Below are 17510 nucleotides of genomic sequence, written 5' to 3'. Positions count from 1 at the left end.
AGAGTTTTAAATATTTTTGAATTTGAAACTTCAAAAAGAATAGCACCAGAAATTGTTTAAAGTTAGATTTTCCATAATAACACACTGAAATGAATACCCATTGCTGAGAAGTGTGCTTTCTTCATTAGTTCTATCCCAGACTTGTTTTTCTTCAATTTGATAACAATTAATAAATCAATATGTATCTTTAAAATATAAATGTTCACATAGTTTTATTTCATAAATTATATTTAAAAAATACTACTGTAAAATGAAATTTACAAGATGTTCTACAATTGACATGGTCTGCTTCTTATTCTGTGGTGAATTCATTGCTTGATTCATTTTTTTCAGCCATTTTGACATCTGCTTTCACTCAGCCATGAGCCATCCCACAATGCAACACTCAGTGCCAGTGCCCGCATTCCAGTCAACCCACAAAGCTTTAATGCAGCTGCTAAAAGCTTGTGCTAAAAAAAAAAGGGAGGGGGGGAAGGGGGGGTCCTAAAATGTAGCAATGTTACTATAAAAAAAAAAAACACTAATTACAGCTCTGTCTACAGGACAATTCAAAATTCACTTGACTAGTTTACAGCTGCAAAAGTGTGGCATAACTGACCCCTTTTTGATATGTGCCCAAACATACCATTCCCTTCCCACGGTCTCCTGTTGAACCTGCAGTGTGCCTTTGCTTAATTGCTCTTACTGTCCCACCTCTCTGTGAACTGCTGAAGTCTAACGTCTTTTGAACCGCTGTAGATGTGGGAGGTAATGGTACAGTTCTGACTGCACTGCAGCTCGTCCCACTAGATTGGTCTGTTAGCCCCCAATACAACCCCACAGCAGTATGGGATGGGCAACTAGGGCTTCAAGCATGAAAATAAATACATAAATAAAAAGGGAAAAAAAATCAACAGGCATGTGCAAAAAACGTTTTTTTTTAAATTGCATTAACTGCGTTTTTACTTCCAAAGAGTGGGGAAAGTTGAATCTGATTTCTTAGCATGTCTCCAAGAAGCAAACACAAAGTAAAGTAACTGACCTAGCTAAGCTAGACACAGCATGCTCAGTGTCAGATCACCCCCACCGCCCTTTAAAGAAGGAACACACCAGGAATTCAGAAAAACTCTGCTTGCAAAAACGTTTGTGTAATACCTCATAAACAGTAAGAAAACAACAAACACTGTAAATGAACTTCTCTGAGGTAGTCACCAATTGGTTTTGGGATGAATAAAGGCCATTAACGAACACACCATGTGCAGAGAAAAATCTACGGTTGATATATTGATAAAAACATGCCAAATAAATCTAGTGACAAAGTTATGAAACAGTCTACAGTTCCACCATTAGTAAAGGGATTGTTATTACTCTGCAAACGTTGCTGTACCTTTAAGGGGAGGGGTGGTTAGAGGACTTGGGTCTTTGAACGTTTGGAAGTATGTTCTTATACCAGTTATGGTAACTTAAGAACATTTTCTAAGTCTGCAGCAGTGCAAGGTTAAAATAAAGTTCATCTTTATAACGTAAGAAGACTTAAACAGTACACCAAAACACACGCATTCAGTCACACACAGATAGAGACAGACAGATAAACAGACAGACAGACAGACAGAGACAGATAAAGGAAGGCACTTGTTCTGTGGAATCCACATGAAGTCTAAGCACATTTTTGAAATGAAAGTGCAATATTACTGCTCCGGTAGTCAATACCTTTACTGCCCATGATCTCCCAACCACAAACTCTAACTCAACTCTGTTGTGTGTCTGTGGGCTTGTCTTGTATGCCTCTAAAAACAGAGATCCTCAAAAGATCTATTTGAGATTAAAACCCTTTGAGAGTCTTTCAAGACCTCGCTTTGCAATTTAAATACTGTACCGTGCGACTGAGGTCTTGATAACAGGAAGTCTTTCTAAAATCATTTAGGCACATTATTATTATGGAAGAATGGGCTGGTGAGTGTGCTGCTGGGTTAAAAACTGACAATTGTGATTTAGGGGTACCCCCCCCTAAACACCATTCCAAACACATTAGTGTCCACCTACCACACACACTTCAACTATCACTCTTTTACCCTTCTCCCACCCTCTGTCCCACCCGCCCTGTGGCAGTGTGCACAGCACAGATTCTCAGGTCTGCCAAGGCTTCTTGTCCCTCCCGCGGTGATCAGGAATGTGTTTGAAGCGGCACTTGTCACCAAAATGGCAGCCGGTGGTTCTCCAAAAGTAACACTCATCTCTGTGAACAGGGCCTCTTCGCCTGGGCCTGAGCAGAGAGAAAGGTAAATAAATCAGACCCCTAGAAAAACAACACGACAGATACAACTAGTAATGCAAAATACCTTGGTTCTAGATCCCCTTATTTAAAAACCAGACAACAATAAATTCAAAGTAGATTATAGTACCGGCTTTTAGGGAGATCAATAGGCTCCTTTGAAAAAAAAGTGCTAAGAATTAAGAATCTCATTAAGCATTTACACAATGTGCTTGACATTAAACACAATTGGTGATCGCTCCAGTGGTGATGGAGTGTAAGTGGAGGCACAGAGCCCTGGCTAGAGTAAGATTTGATGCAGTGCATGCTGGGTAGGTTACCCAGTGGTAGAAGTGGCTGCTGACTGGGGTTTGGCAGGTTGTGCAGGCACTGGTATCGGCAAGACTGCTGGCCTCTGTGGTGAAGCCGGGTCTCGCTGGGGTCGTCTGTCTGGGTAGCGGATCACCAGCCTGGTGCTCTCAATCTCCTTGCCCTGGAAAAGCAGAAAGACCACCACAATTCCATTTCGTTTAAAGATTAACTTTGTGGCTTGCTTTCTGTCTGTTGAAATGTTTTATGTGAAAAACTAAATGTATGTTTACAATTTCACTTTAGTAAAGAGTGTTTGGTCCAGGGACTGACCTGCAGCTTCTCCATCGCTGTGGCCGCTGCTGTCGCGCTTACGAAATTCACAAAGGCACAGAATCTCTCGTGGAGAACACGAATACTGTCAATCTCACCATAACTGCAGAGAGGAAGGAACAGGTATCAGGGGAGCGTGCTGTAAAGGGCGTCCCAGACAGCAAAATTAAGAAATGCCACACAGGAATGGGACAGTTCTATAGAAGGATAAAGGTTAGCTGTAAAACGGAATAAAAAACGGCGTGGAGCGCCCCCTACCTTTTGAACAGGTCTCGCAGCTGTTTCTCCTTTACATCAACAGTCACGTTCCCCACCCAGAGAGAGGCACAAGGGTTTCTGGGAGAAAACAGACAGGAGTCTCTTACCTACTCCAGAAATCAACTTACTTAACTGAACAGATACTGTTAAAGACAAAGCAGCAAGTGAGCAGTTTTGACACCCAAAGTGCCCACAACAATATGCTATCGTACCATAAGGGAGTCAAGTGTACAACACTACTTTTTAGAAAAACACCCCACAGTTAATGTACATTTAGATTTAGTTACTTAGTATCACATAATTTGTGTTCGTGGATTGTTTTTACATAAAATAAAATAAAGATTTACTGATTGCTCATGATTCGATGCTAAATATGAAAACAGTTCTTACCCAGACTGGTCCAGCAAAGAGTCCAGGTCAGTCACAACTTCAGACAAAAATAAAAAAAAAGGTGTAAGAGATCTGTGCCATGTTCATACAGCAGACACAACGTGCAGAAGGGCGAGGCAGGATTGCACTCAGACTGTTTACTCAATGCCTAAGTCCATATAAAAAAAAAAATAACAAATTTAAAAACTTGGAAAGTTGATTTGCTGTAGGTAACCTGTCCAACATATCTTACCCCTGCACATTTTTCCTCATAATTTTACTACCATCAAATACAATCAAATGTTCTTTGTGCAGCCATGGCAATTAATGTGAATACAATAACCTTTCAAGAATCAGTACAAACGTAGGCATGCAAATTAGACTCCCATTGCATAGCTGTTTGATCCATTCCCAATTTCACTATGAGTTTAAGATGAGACACCTGAGCTTGTTGCCTGTACACTGTGGCTAACCAAGCTTGTATTACAACCTGGAATAAGTGAAACTGCTATGCAATAGGAGTCTTATTTCTATCCCTGCAAAAGTTATGGGATGCACTTTGTTCAGCAAAGCATATCCCTCCTTCCCCAAGAAATAAAAACAAATTCCACACATCTTTAGAAATGTAAAGAATTGTAAACAGTGGCCTCCCACTCAGCAATTAAAAACAAAACAGGGTAAACACTGTGATATCATGAAAGCGCACTGGGATGAAGCAGCGTAGCACTGTTGTTTAAATAAGGAAACCAGCACAATACAAATAAAACGACTCAGTACAAAATAACTCTGTTTTTTGCAGTTAATGAAGGCCTCCACAGAAGGCACTGATCAATGGGAATTTCAATTAGCCAGATATTGACAAGGAGAAAAGCATTGTACAGTCTGTGCAAGACTGCTTTCTCTTGCAGTGTCTTTAGACAACCTCGTCAGTCTTGATTTTTCAATACATATTAAGAAAGGAAAATAAGAAAAATAGTCATTTAAATAGAGAAGTCACAAGAAAGTAAATGTCAGGATAATGGCAAGTATCCTTAATGAGGGTTAAAAAGCAAAAACTTATAAAAATTGTTTGTCAAAAAAAAAAAAAAAATGAAACAAGAGGCTTTATTTTAGCACCAATCTCTGGCTCCCTCCTGTGGCAATGGAGAGTAGTGCTTACCTTTGGCAGCTTCGGGAGAGGTCAGGACTCCCTGCACTGTGGTGAACCTGTCTAACAGGAGAACGCTCTGCTGTGGATTAAACCCTAACTCCTAAGAGACACACAGAGGAAATTTTTTTTTTAAAAAAGAGAAATTTACTTTTCATACACAAACAGTACTTCATAGAGCATATAACTGCCAGCCTTTTTAACTGGCAAGTTTAATCTGGTAAGTGTAGTATGGACCCTGACCCCGGTCTTAACGGGATAACTAAATGAAGACGTACCATGAGATGAAGGACTCTGCAGTTAAAGATCTCATTCACAGCATCCTCGCAGTTCTGGTCCAGCTTCAGCACCTCGCTCAAGGCTTTCACTGCCTCGCCGTACCTCTAAAATAGCCCCACACACAAAGCGGGTCAGCACTGTCCTCTGCTCTCAAGCAATCCTCACTGTCACTGCTCCAGTGACAAAACTGCAATCATGTTTAACAGCCTTCACAGACGGACACTGGGAGCAGACAGAAGATCTGCTCGGAAGTTAAGCGTTGCTTTTTTTTTTTTTCACAACCGACAATAAAAGATAAGTCAAACGGACCTTCATTCCCATTAACGCTCTGCCTTTCCGGAAATAGCCCTTTGGCCAATCAGCAGCGAGCTGAATTGATATTTCAGCATCAGCGAGTGCAGAGTTGTACTGCTCCACACATTCATAACAGTACGAGCGATTCCCGAAAAACCTGTCCAGAGAGAAAGAGAGCAGTGCGGGAATGATTAAATACTACACCATTACTCAAACGGATGGCATTGTGCTTTACAGCATCAAATACAGCAGCAGAAACACCAGTAGCATCATACCTGTAATCCTTTGGATCATATTTGATTGCTTCTGTAAACATAGCGACTGCCTGAGAATACTGCCCTTGCTCCACCAATTTGATCCCTTTTTCTGAGATAAAAGAAAAAGACATAATGAACACCATCTAATAATAACGTTAGGCTCCCTCCTTGGCCTACTCTGTCGCTCTTTTAATTTAAAGACATTTTGAAAATCTTTGGCAACCCAGTAAGACCATTTTAGTAAGTCATTAGGTGGTCACGACAGAGGGAATCTTGAAAGCAGGTGCAATTTTTAAAAGGCTAGTCTACATAAAGCCAGCCCATGGTCGTGGCAGAGCAAGACGTTGAGATGGTCCTTCCTGGTAAACAGCTAGAGACAAAGACATACGTTACAGAAAGGGCCTTCTGTGAGGTGAGAAAGGCCAGATGCATGGCTAGCTCTCTTACAGGAGAGTCATATTACAACACAGGAAAAAAAAAACATACCTAGAGCGCAAACATTTCTTTAAAAATCTGCTTTTTCTTTTGACAGCATTGCACCAAGAACGAGCTTTTGAAACGGCTAATGGATTTCCTCTAATCAAGGGGTTTGTTGGTAGAGACTGTTATGGAGTAGGTACTGTAGGTAACTGTGCCCTATTGTCCCCATACATAATTCAGAACATAAAGTACATCAAGCTGACAATATAATGGGTTTTCATTTTAAGCTATAAGTGAAGGACATGCATCGAGTTCTTTTTGCAAATACTTGAACGCTAAACTTGCAGTCAACTCCACGAGTGTGTTATTGACATTGAAAACACATCGACTGCATGCCTTTATGAGGTGCAGCATTGAAGAGAGACCAAAAGGTGTTTCTTGTTTTGTTCACTAAGAGCTATGAAAAAAAAAAAACCCTTATACACGTTTCCAGAATGTGTGCATCTTTCACACAGGTCATTTTATGAGATCTGCTGGATATCATTTGTGTCCTTTGTACAGTAAATACAGCAGTAGACTATTTAAACACCACTACTGTGCCACATGACAACAGAGCATCCTGTAAACACTGAGGTGCAATAGACAGAAAGGAAATGGAGGCTTGGTGGTCCAGTGGGTAACGAAAAGGGCTTGTTACCAGGAGGTTCCTGGTTCAATCCCAGAGACTGACTCATTGTGTGTGACCCTGAGCAAGTCACTTAACCTCCTTGTGCTCTGTCCTTTGGATGAGATGTAAAACCAAAGTCCTTTTGTAAGTGACCCTGCAGCAGCAGTTGCTGATGCATAGTTCCCCCTCAGTCTCTGTCATTCACTTTGGATAAAAGCATCTGCTAATGACCAAATAATAACAATAAACGTTAAACTCTATTACCTGCCAATGGTGTGCTCCTCTTCACATCAGCATCTGTACCATTCACCTGAAACAGATGCAACATGTCAGTTTGGATTAACCCCCTAAGGCTGCCGCGCTCAATTTCTGAAAGGCTTCCACTGCCAGAGCTCTCGTTCACTTTTTTCTAATATTGCTTTGAACAATTTTTAGAAACCTGCAATTACTTAAATATTTTTTTATAACATGGTACTACAAATATTTGCTAAAAAGAAAACAGGTAAATGCAAAGTGAAGAGAATATCAGTTGCCCCTGGACAAACCTCTCCAGTTTTAGCCTCATTCTCTTTGTTTTCTTTGGACTTGTGACTCGCTTTGGTTCGGCTCTTTGGTTTGATGTGACTGGCAGCGTTGGCTACAAAGGCACTGTTTACATCCCACTCCAGCTCCTGGGAGAAAGACGGAACACATACAGTAAGCACGGTTTCAACTTGAATTAAACTGAAGCAAAATATTATACATAAATAACAGAATTATTAACACATTATTGAATTCTCTATACATGTAATACAGATCACAATAATATACTACAAAACTAAATTCATGAAGAAAAAAGTTCTAAAACAAATAACTATAAAATAACAGCTCTCTATAAACACAACCAGATATGCATGTATGTTTATATGTACAATTCTACAAAAGTTATCTCCTGTGCAGCTTCCTGTTTTATAAACCCTGAATTCTGGGTCTGGCAGAAGCACGACCCCTCCAGCTTACCTCCTCGGTGGAGCTGGGGTTGGATTGGTCGTTGTTCCTGTTCCCTGTGGCAGCCAGTGGCTGTGTGGCTCTCCCCATGCTGTGCGAGACCGGCTCGCTCACCTCAGCCTCCTCCTCACTCTCACTCTCCAAATCCTCGTCTTCCTCTTCTTCCTCCTGCAAACACACAAACACACACAGTGTTGTTAGCACAGAGGTATAGGACAGCTAGCGCTGTCGGCTTCCCCCTACTGCGCCAATGCAACAATCATGCTCCAGAGAGAACACTGTCTCAGAGTGAGAGGTGGTGGAACTTAGTGCTCCTGCCTCAGCCACTAAACAGACTCAATATTACAGCTGACCTTGCCTCACATTTAAATCTGTGTAACATGGATTCAGGGCCAAGCTGAGAACACTGGTCACAGTGGTGAAACTGTCAAAGGGACAGTTTTTTAAATACTTTCCTGATCATGCCTGTTTTTTTTTTTTTTTTATTTATTTAGATCTTTATATGCATGTATTTGGCAAGGTATATTTACCTGCTCGTTGTCTTTTACCTTTTCCAGTTTCTTTCTTTCCCTCTGTCGCTGAAAACAAAAACGAATACAATGTTTCAGTTGTACTGAGAAGCCTATCCTAAGCAGAAGCAACCAAGCCCTCACAGTGGTACAATGAGGATTCCCATCCCCTGCTATTAATGGAGACGGCAACCACTGAATTCTGAGATAAAACTACTAGAATAGTTCCTCAATGTTGAGGCTAACGTTAGGAGGGAGTTTGAAGGGAGTGAATTGGTGTAGTACCCCTTCCACACACTTTGAACTCAAAGCACGCATCTGCTCCAATGTGGATTATTCAGTTTCCACTTCTCCTTGCCTCGCTACCAAAGCAAAGCAGGAACTGCAGGACTGCAGGGTGCCCTGTGCTGCAGCTGCTCTGTTTATCTGTTTGCATTCATCACAACTGCAACTATGTACACAAAGTACGTCCACTCAGAAACCCTGTGTTAATCTGTACAGGGAGGCAGAGAAACCTTACAGGCTGTGCATAGTGGGTAAGGTCATAAAGAGTGATCAAAAATACAATTTGAAAACCAGGGGATGTCACCTAAATATTTACAATTTAGAACTGTACCTTATTATTTATTTAATTTTTTACTCCAGTGCACTAAACAAAAGTTAATGAAAAGCAAAGTATTAAAAAAAGGTGATGTTTGCACTAAACTTCAATCCTGGATAACGGGATCCAACAGTCTTGCTTTTAACTTTGACCGGAAAGCCTAATGATGTCTTGAGGCCTCCACTAGCAGAGGACCTGGAGCAGGAGAGCTTCTTTGGTTATCATGTCAGATCAGCATCGCTGCACCTGACAGGTGTGCAGTACAGAGACCCAGCTCACACACACTCACCTTTTTTTTGGCCCGCCGTTTTTCTGCTTTCCGCCTGGCTCGCTCCTCCACACCGAGACTCACTTCCAGGCTCATCCCTTCATCCTGAGCCACAGAACACAATCCCATTATAGAAACACAATCCCATTATAACCCAGCCCAACCCCATTCTCTACACTGAGGTTCCAAACTCTCTTAGAGATCTAAACGACTAATAAGCCACGACAGTTACTGGCAGTTTACTTGTAGTGTAGTTCTCACTCAACCAGTTCTACTGTGCCGTGCTAACTTTTTCCATATTCAAGACTTTTAAAGAAGCACAAGCAATCCAGTTACCCATTTCATCAGGGGTGCTGACTTAATCCAGAATCCTCAGCACTATATGGAGTTCTTGCTCCAGTTGCTTTGACATCGGTGGGTTAATTTTGTGAATTGTATTTATTTATTGCCTACTACAGACACACACATAATATTATTACTGGTGAGTGCACATCTGCACAGCAAATAACAGTACAGTACAGTAATCTGTGACCCTCATTTATAGCCTACAGTGTCTATTTTCTTACATTATTATTTAGTATATATATATCTATATATATATATATATATATATATATTATACTGTTATATATATATATATATATACATATACACACACACACACACACACACACACACACTCACTACAAGACATTAGGAACACCTGCTCTTTCCATGAAATAGACTGATGAGGTGAATCCAGGCGAAAGCTATGATCCCTTATTGATGTAACCTGTTAAATCCACTTCAATCAGTGTAGATGAAGGGGAGACAGGTTAAATAAGGATTTTTAAGCCTTGACACAATTGAGACATGGATTGTGTATGTGTGCCTTTCAGAGGGTAAATGGGCAAGACAAAAGATTTAAGTGCCTTTGAACGGGGTATGGTAGTAGGTGCCAGGCGCCGGTTTGAGTGTGTCAAGAACTGCAATGCTGCTGGGTTTTTCACGCTCAGCAGTTTCCCGTGTGTATCAAGGATGGTCCACCACCCAAAGGACATCCAGCCAACAGCAGGCCAGTGGTCGAAAACGGCTCATTGATGAAAGAGACCAAAAGGAGGCTGAGCAACAGACGGGCTACAGTTAATCAACTGACAGTCCAGTACAACATTGGAGCCGAAAGACCCTTAAAAGAATGCATAACTCATCGTACCTTGACACGAATGGGGTATTGCAACCGACGACCTAACAAAGAGTTCCACTTCTTTCAGCAAAACACAAGAAACTGCGGTTGCAGTGGGCTAATGAACAAAAACACTGGACACTGGAGGATTGGCAAAACATTGCTTGGTCTGATGAACCCCGGTTCCTGCTGTTTCACGCTGATGGGAGGACTAGGGTGTGGAGAAAACCACATGAGTACATGCATCCATCATGCCGCGTGTTAACATTGCAGGCTGGTGGTGGTGGTGTGATGGTGTGGGGTGTGTTTTCATGGCACACATTGGGCCCCTTGATAAAAGTGAACGTTTGAATGCCACAGGGTATCTGAACATCATTGCCAATCAGGTGCATCCCTTCATGGCAGCAGTGTATCCATCTGCTAATGGATTTTTTTTCAGCAGGATAATGCCCCATACCACAATGCTACAATTGTCCAGGAATGGTTCCATGAACATGAGTGTGAATTCAGCTTACTGCAGTGGCCGGCCCAGTCACCAGATCTCAACCCAACTGAGCATCTGTGGGATGAGATGAAATGAGCTATTTGGAGTAGAGATCCACTACCAGCCAACTTGACACTGTGGGAAGCATTGGACTCAACATGGGCCAGCATCCCTGTGGAACGCTTTCAACACCTTGTATATATAACAGTAATATTATATTAAGGGAAGAGGCCGTTATCCCACGTAGTATATTGTGTGTGCATGTGGTCTTTTTAACGCCTGCCCCTCATGTAAGCTCTTCCGTCTTCACACTGGACACTCCAATTCCTTACTTACAAAGATTATGTAAAGGCTTTTATTGCACGTACTTATATATTTTTGTAAATGTAGTGACTTTTACTTGAGCGCTTTTCACCTAAATACGTGGTGTTTCATGATGTGCTTTTGCACTGCGCACTGTAGCTTTAAAGTTGAATGTTTGTTTTTTGAAATGACAAAACAGTGGACATACTGCAGCAGCTCTGAATTATATTTCACCAGTCATTAAATAGGTTCACTGCACTTCTTGATTCTTTAAAGTGACAGTGTGCTACCTCTGAATTTTAAGCATGCCTAATTGTAAACATAACCTATCTACCTAATTAATGCCTGTAATTTTGCCCCTGCCTGAGTCAATATGTTTCTTATTTACACCGTTTCTGGGTTGAATAATATTTAACTCCAATTTCAAAAATTCAGTTTGAAGGAAAAGATCAGGGTTTTATTGGGTATAACCCAAATCTTTAGACAGTAACTTATTTATATTTAAATCCCATTGCTAAATGTATCTCTCCTTCCTTGCTCACCTGTATTAGTGTCACGTCTCCTGCACTATTGTCCAAAGCTCCTTCCCCATAATCCATCTGCTCCTCCCTGCGCTCAGTGGGGGCACCTGGGGAAAAAGGAGATTCACGGTGAGTGAGTGACTGTATCACACAATGTGCGCATGCACACGCTGTTCACAGAAACAACAGAAAGGGAGGTGCACATACAAACACTTCATGAGTGTCAGCACAGTAACTGAAATGTTTACATGCATATACACTGTATGAGAGTCAACCTGTTCCTGTTACTCTTGTGAATTTGATTTTGTGTAATTTGTAATTCATTCAATAGTAGTTGATCCTTGGCCAACCTGCGTAACTGTATTGAAACCATATATTTGATGAATTTCACATGATGCATTTATCCTTCATACGATCATTATTCTTGTATTTTCAACCACTTTTAGTGACCCCATTTGTTTGAATATTAAGTTACAGTGGCTTGCGAAAGTATTGACCCCCCTTGGCATTTTTCCTATTTTGTTGCCTTACAACCTGGAATTTAAAATTGATTTTTTGGGGGTTTGTATCATTTGATTTACAGAACATGCCTACCACTTTGAAGATGCTAAATATTTTTTTATTGTGAAACAAACAAGAAATAAGACAAAAAAACAGAAAACTTGAGCGTGCATAAGTATTCACCCCCCCAAAGTCAATACTTTGTAGAGCCACCTTTTGCAGCAATTACAGCTGCAAGTCTCTTGGGGTATGTATCTATAAGCTTGGCACATCTAGCCACTGGGATTTTTGCCCATTCTTCAAGGCAAAACTGCTCCAGCTCCTTCAAGTTGGATGGGTTCTGCTGGTGTACAGCAATCTTTAAGTCATACCACAGATTCTCAATTGGATTGAGGTCTGGGCTTTGACTAGGCCATACCAAGACATTTAAATGTTTCCCCTTAAACCACTCGAGTGTTGCTTTAGCAGTATGCTTAGGGTCATTGTCCTGCTGGAAGGTGAACCTCCGTCCCAGTCTCAAATCTCTGGAAGACTGAAACAGGTTTCCCTCAAGAATTTCCCTGTATTTAGCGCCATCCATCATTCCTTCAATTCTGACCAGTTTCCCAGTCCCTGCCGATGAAAAACATCCCCACAGCATGATGCTGCCACCACCATGCTTCACTGTGGGGATGGTGTTCTCGGGGTGATGAGAGGTGTTGGGTTTGCGCCAGACATAGCGTTTTCCTTGATGGCCAAAAAGCTCAATTTTAGTCTCATCTGACCAGAGTACCTTCTTCCATATGTTTGGGGAGTCTCCCACATGCCTTTTGGCGAACACCAAAAGTGTTTGCTTATTTTTTTCTTTAAGCAATGGCTTTTTTCTGGCCACTCTTCCATAAAGCCCAGCTCTGTGGAATGTATGGCTTAAAGTGGTCCTATGGACAGATACTCCAATCTCCGCTGTGGAGCTTTACAGCTCCTTCAGGGTTATCTTTGGTCTCTTTGTTGCCTCTCTGATTAATGCCCTCCTTGCCTGGTCCGTGAGTTTTGGTGGGCGGTCCTCTCTTGCCAGGTTTGTTGTGGTGCCATATTCTTTCCATTTTTTAATAATTGCTTTAATGGTGCTCCGTGGGATGTTCAAAGTTTCGGATATTTTTTTATAACCCAACCCTGCTCTGTACTTCTCCACAACTTTGTCCCTGACCTGTTTGGAGAGCTCCTTGATCTTCATGGTGCCACTTGCTTGGTGGTGCCCCTTGCTTAGTGGTGTTGCAGACTCTGGGGCCTTTCAGAACAGGTGTATATATACTGAGATCATGTGACAGATCATGTGACACTTAGATTGCACACAGGTGGACTTTATTTAACTAATTATGTGACTTCTGAAGGTAATTGGTTGCACCAGATCTTATTTAGAGGCTTAATAGCAAAGGGGGTGAATACATATGCACGCACCACTTTTCCGTTATTTATTTTTTAGAATTTTTTTAAACAAGTTATTTTTTTCATTTCACTTCACCAATTTGGACTATTTGGTGTATGTCCATTACACGAAATCCAAATAAAAATCAATTTTAATTTCAGGTTGTAAGGCAACAAAATAGGAAAAATGCCAAGGGGGGTCAATACTTTCGCAAGCCACTGTACATAGCACGGTTGTGTATTGGCGCCATCATTGCTTGGTTATTTAGAAAACATAAAAATGTTAAATGTGGGTAGTTGTTTATGTTGCTTTTTAGAATATTTGTAATTATAATTGTAATTCAGCATAACTGTAATTTAACTGTAATAGCTCTGTAATTGTAATTCAATTTAGCAAACAATTCTGCTGTAATTGTAACTGGGGAACACTTTAGTGGCTTAATATCAAAGACCTTAATAATGTGGCAAGTTATTTCCCTACCACAGCCATATGTGAAAATGTTATTTTTATACAGAATATATTTGTTTCAGCCTTTGAACTTGGTTTTGTGTTTCTGAAGTTATAAAAGGTTAAAGGAGGATTTAGTACTTTTGGCCCAGTCCCACTTTCAACATTTCTACACATGAACTCAAACAATGGCAATGAAATCCAGCTGGAGAAGTGATTTTAAAAGACAGACGTATTCACTCTCCTTCGCATGCCTTTCACCAGCCGATGAGAAAGACACCAAATCAAACTTACACTGAGTCTGCTGTAACACTTACAGTATTAACTGAGAGCTTTTGAAAGGTCATTGCCTCCCCTGCCTGGATTATTTTCCGAATGTAGAAATGTTTATATTAAAAAAAAAAAAAGTGTTTTTCCCAAGTGTGTCATCAGAGCTGCCAGACGAGTTGAGTTCAGATCTGATCAGATTAGCTCTCAAACTTGCCTTCTCTCTCTCTTACATGTTTATTGTCTGTTTGTAGTTGTTTTAAAAGAGTAAACCAATTTTATTAAACCATATGACATCTAAAGAAGCAAGTACAACACATTCAGATTGTGAAATAATAATAATAATAATAATAATAATAATAATAATAATAATAATAATAATAAAACATTTAACATGAATTATTCAGATCTGCAACCTTTTTTTTCAAAGTTTCATTTTTGATGAGATTTCTATCTTTTTCTCTGCCTGTGGAATTGCCCGCCTGCAGCCAAAGCTGTCAGGTTCCAATTAGCATGTCGTAATTACAGGCTTGACTTGAGAGAACACTCTGCAGTGACACGGTGGCATGCAATGTTCAATGAACTCACATAATCTCTCATCAATCTTTATATATAAATTTAAAAAAAAATTAAAACTGTACTGGATCTACTTGATAATTATCAGTGAACAAATGATTTCTTTGTTGCCCTGCAGATTCCTGTCAGTTTCTTCTGGCAAAATAAAAGTTTAGGAAAAGCATCCCTCATACAAGAGTTCTCTACTGACCCCAGTCCAAGTGATACAATTTGCCTCACATTTACACAGTATAGAGTAAGTATAAAAAAAACCCAGACAACCAATTTTTTTTTTATATATTTTTGCCACTTTAACTGGCTGAAATCACAGCACACATTAATTATTTCGATCCCATGTCACAGTGCAGCACCATCATGAAAAACCATTGCAAGTCATGCAGTGACTTGAGCGTAGTGAATCACAACACATTAAGAAAGGTTTGTATTGTGCAACCCATGAGGATGTCACCAGAGCTGTGATTCCGGCTTGCAGACCTTCACTAACTAACAGTGGTGTGTGCTTGTTGTTCCACGTGTAAATACTTGTCCAGAAATCACACAACAGTGACCATGTGATCTGAATTAACACGACTACCAACTAGTTAAAAAAAAAAACAGCCAAACAGTAACTAAAACTACTGCTCCAGAATCTCACTAAGTTTGTAAAACAAAGTTAAAAGTTAAAAACGAATCAAAGTCAGAATTAAACTCCAAAACAAACCTAGAGCACTTTCAAAACAGCAGAAAAGAAGTACTTGGCAGCAGATTGAGTTTCAGTACCTAAACTGACATCATTTCATTTATCTGTGTTGAAAATAACCAACAATTTCCCCTTTTGATTCTGATCTCACATTAACCCTAAATCAGCACTGGTTTCATATCCTTGCACAGTGATGACTAGGCTTGTGAAAGCACAACTGGCTGTAACACACCTTTCTCACACACTGGCAAAATATAACAATAAATAACTTGAAATGTACAGCAAAACTTAAACCACACGAACAGAGACTGCTGTGTAAATGAAAGCAAATTCCTGCTTTATTTATAGCATAAATCAAAATTGAAATTATCTTGGTTTTGCCAGTAATAACTGTTAATAATGACCCAATTAGGGTTGAGCCTAGGATTCCTGTATCAAGGCGTGTTACACTAATGGTACAATATTTACACCACTGCTGTGTATATAGAGATCATTTTCTTCATACAGCAACCATGTAAATAATGTATGTTTTATCACTATTTACACACTGCAAATGGCCTACATCCACACTTCAAACTGTGAAAAATATATCACAGGGCATGATCCAAAAAGTCTAACCCAACAATCAACACTATGACTATATTTTATTGCTCAATACAAATCATTTCCCAATTTACAATGCAGTACAGTTTTAATCACTGTATCCAAATACACACAAATATGCACAAAATGCACAGAACCACAAAGTCAATATAATGTACAGTATTGTACAGCTGTATTGTTGCAGTATAGTATTATAGACCAGCATTTCAAATAAAATAAGATTTCAAATTAATTCAAAACAATTATACTATTTTGTCAGAACACAAATGAGTGACGTCATAGTTTTGACAACGCACGCATATGTACTATAGTTTTAAGTATGCGATAGTAATAATATTACTATCGCATACTTAAAATATTATATCAAAATGCGCTCATTCTGATAATTGATTAAGTGTGGACTCTTGACTTTACAGCACTGAACTCTCTGCTGTACAGACTAGCCGATCACAGCGCACCAGGCATAGATAGATAGGACAAGACAGTGCGAGAGAATGTAGGGAGAGAGTGAGAAAAAGTGATTTCCCAGGCGGGTTCCTCACCGCTGCCGATCCCTAACAGCCTGCATATGTCCTTGGTGAATCTCATCGGAACGACCATCCCGCATTATTAACTCAAAGTCAACTAAACAAAAAAAAAAATTAAAAAAACAAAAAAATCTGGATGCAAACTGTTTCAGGTAATCTCAGCGGTTTCTTCGCTTCCTGGGAGAATTTAGCGTCGGCGTGCGCTCCCCCTCCCTGGACAGCGTCTTAAAGGGACAACATATCACATACACGCAGCACCCCATGCCAACTTTCTATGGCAGACCGTTTTAACATGTAATCCTCCTTTTTATAACAACTATATATATATATATATATATATATATATATATATATATATATATATATATATATATATATATATATATATATATATATATATATATATCGGTAATTGTGTGTATATATCATAATCTTATTTAATAATGCATTCTGATATTCCTTGCTCTTTATTGTAGTAGAAAATAAATAACTCGCTTGGACACTTAGAATCTACATGTTAACAAAACTAGACGCGAAATAAATATCGGGTATCTTTTTTTTTTTTTTTTTAACCCTGACAGTAAACAGTAAAGCTTAAACAGGAACACGTTGCACTGCGGAACACACAAACCCGTGATGACAGAGGGAAACTCCATCCACATTTAAAAAAAAAAAAAAAAAAAAAAGAAAAAGAAAAAAAAAAAAAAAACGTGCAGAATGTGAGCTTGGGAGATTACAACACTCTGCCATTACAACCAAATTAACTTTATCTGCAACATGTACCAGGGTCCCACCTGTTGCCCTTATGTGGGTTTAGGGGCCCTAATACCTGCTTCACAGGAAGCGATCTTATAATGAGGCAGTCAAAGTAAATCTAAAGTCTGGAGAAATTCTAGAGAGATCAGAGGTCATGACAGCCAACAGGCATGATGTCACAGAGCATCCTTTATCTTAATAAAGGACTTGCACCATTATGAATACATTTTGGGGGGAAGAAAAAAAAAATCCAGACAGAAACAAAACCCTCTAGAAAATCCTTTAAAATTAAAAATGTACTCGGAATGTGAAACCTCTAGATCTGGAAGGAAAACATTTGATCTGACAATA

At 39.8% G+C, this 17510-nt stretch overlaps 1 protein-coding gene across 1 annotated transcript; it reads right to left on the bottom strand.

The window, feature by feature from the left end:
* Positions 1-204: 204 nt before the first annotated feature.
* On the bottom strand, positions 205-16691 carry LOC121321440 (hsp70-Hsp90 organizing protein 1-like). The gene is made up of 16 exons (XM_041260389.1): positions 16419-16691; positions 11420-11505; positions 8950-9033; positions 8081-8128; positions 7563-7718; positions 7109-7234; positions 6828-6873; positions 5495-5585; positions 5235-5376; positions 4925-5029; positions 4659-4749; positions 3521-3557; positions 3131-3208; positions 2873-2975; positions 2572-2723; positions 205-2242 (listed from the first exon to the last, which is right to left on the bottom strand). Exons 1-16 carry the CDS (start codon positions 16474-16476, stop codon positions 2107-2109), a joined length of 1539 nt encoding a protein of 512 aa, XP_041116323.1. The 5' UTR covers positions 16477-16691; the 3' UTR covers positions 205-2106.
* Between the last annotated feature and the right edge of the window lie 819 nt (positions 16692-17510).

This window comes from Polyodon spathula, chromosome 10, assembly GCF_017654505.1.
Source record: "Polyodon spathula isolate WHYD16114869_AA chromosome 10, ASM1765450v1, whole genome shotgun sequence".
NCBI classification, from domain to species: Eukaryota; Metazoa; Chordata; class Actinopteri; order Acipenseriformes; family Polyodontidae; genus Polyodon; species Polyodon spathula.
The sequence above is the reverse complement of the archived record's forward strand: the minus strand, read 5'-3'. Positions and strand labels throughout refer to the sequence as shown.

Bases quoted from the DNA above. Each gene is read 5' to 3' on its own strand.
- LOC121321440 (XM_041260389.1), bottom strand. From the start codon at position 16,476: ATGGTCGTTCCGATGAGATTCACCAAGGACATATGCAGGCTGTTAGGG. The intron at 8,129-8,949 runs GTGAGTGTGTGT...TTTTGTTTTCAG, and splicing joins AACGGCGGGCCAAAAAAAAG to CGACAGAGGGAAAGAAAGAA. The intron at 5,377-5,494 runs GTATGATGCTAC...CTCTCTGGACAG, and splicing joins TATGATCCAAAGGATTACAG to GTTTTTCGGGAATCGCTCGT.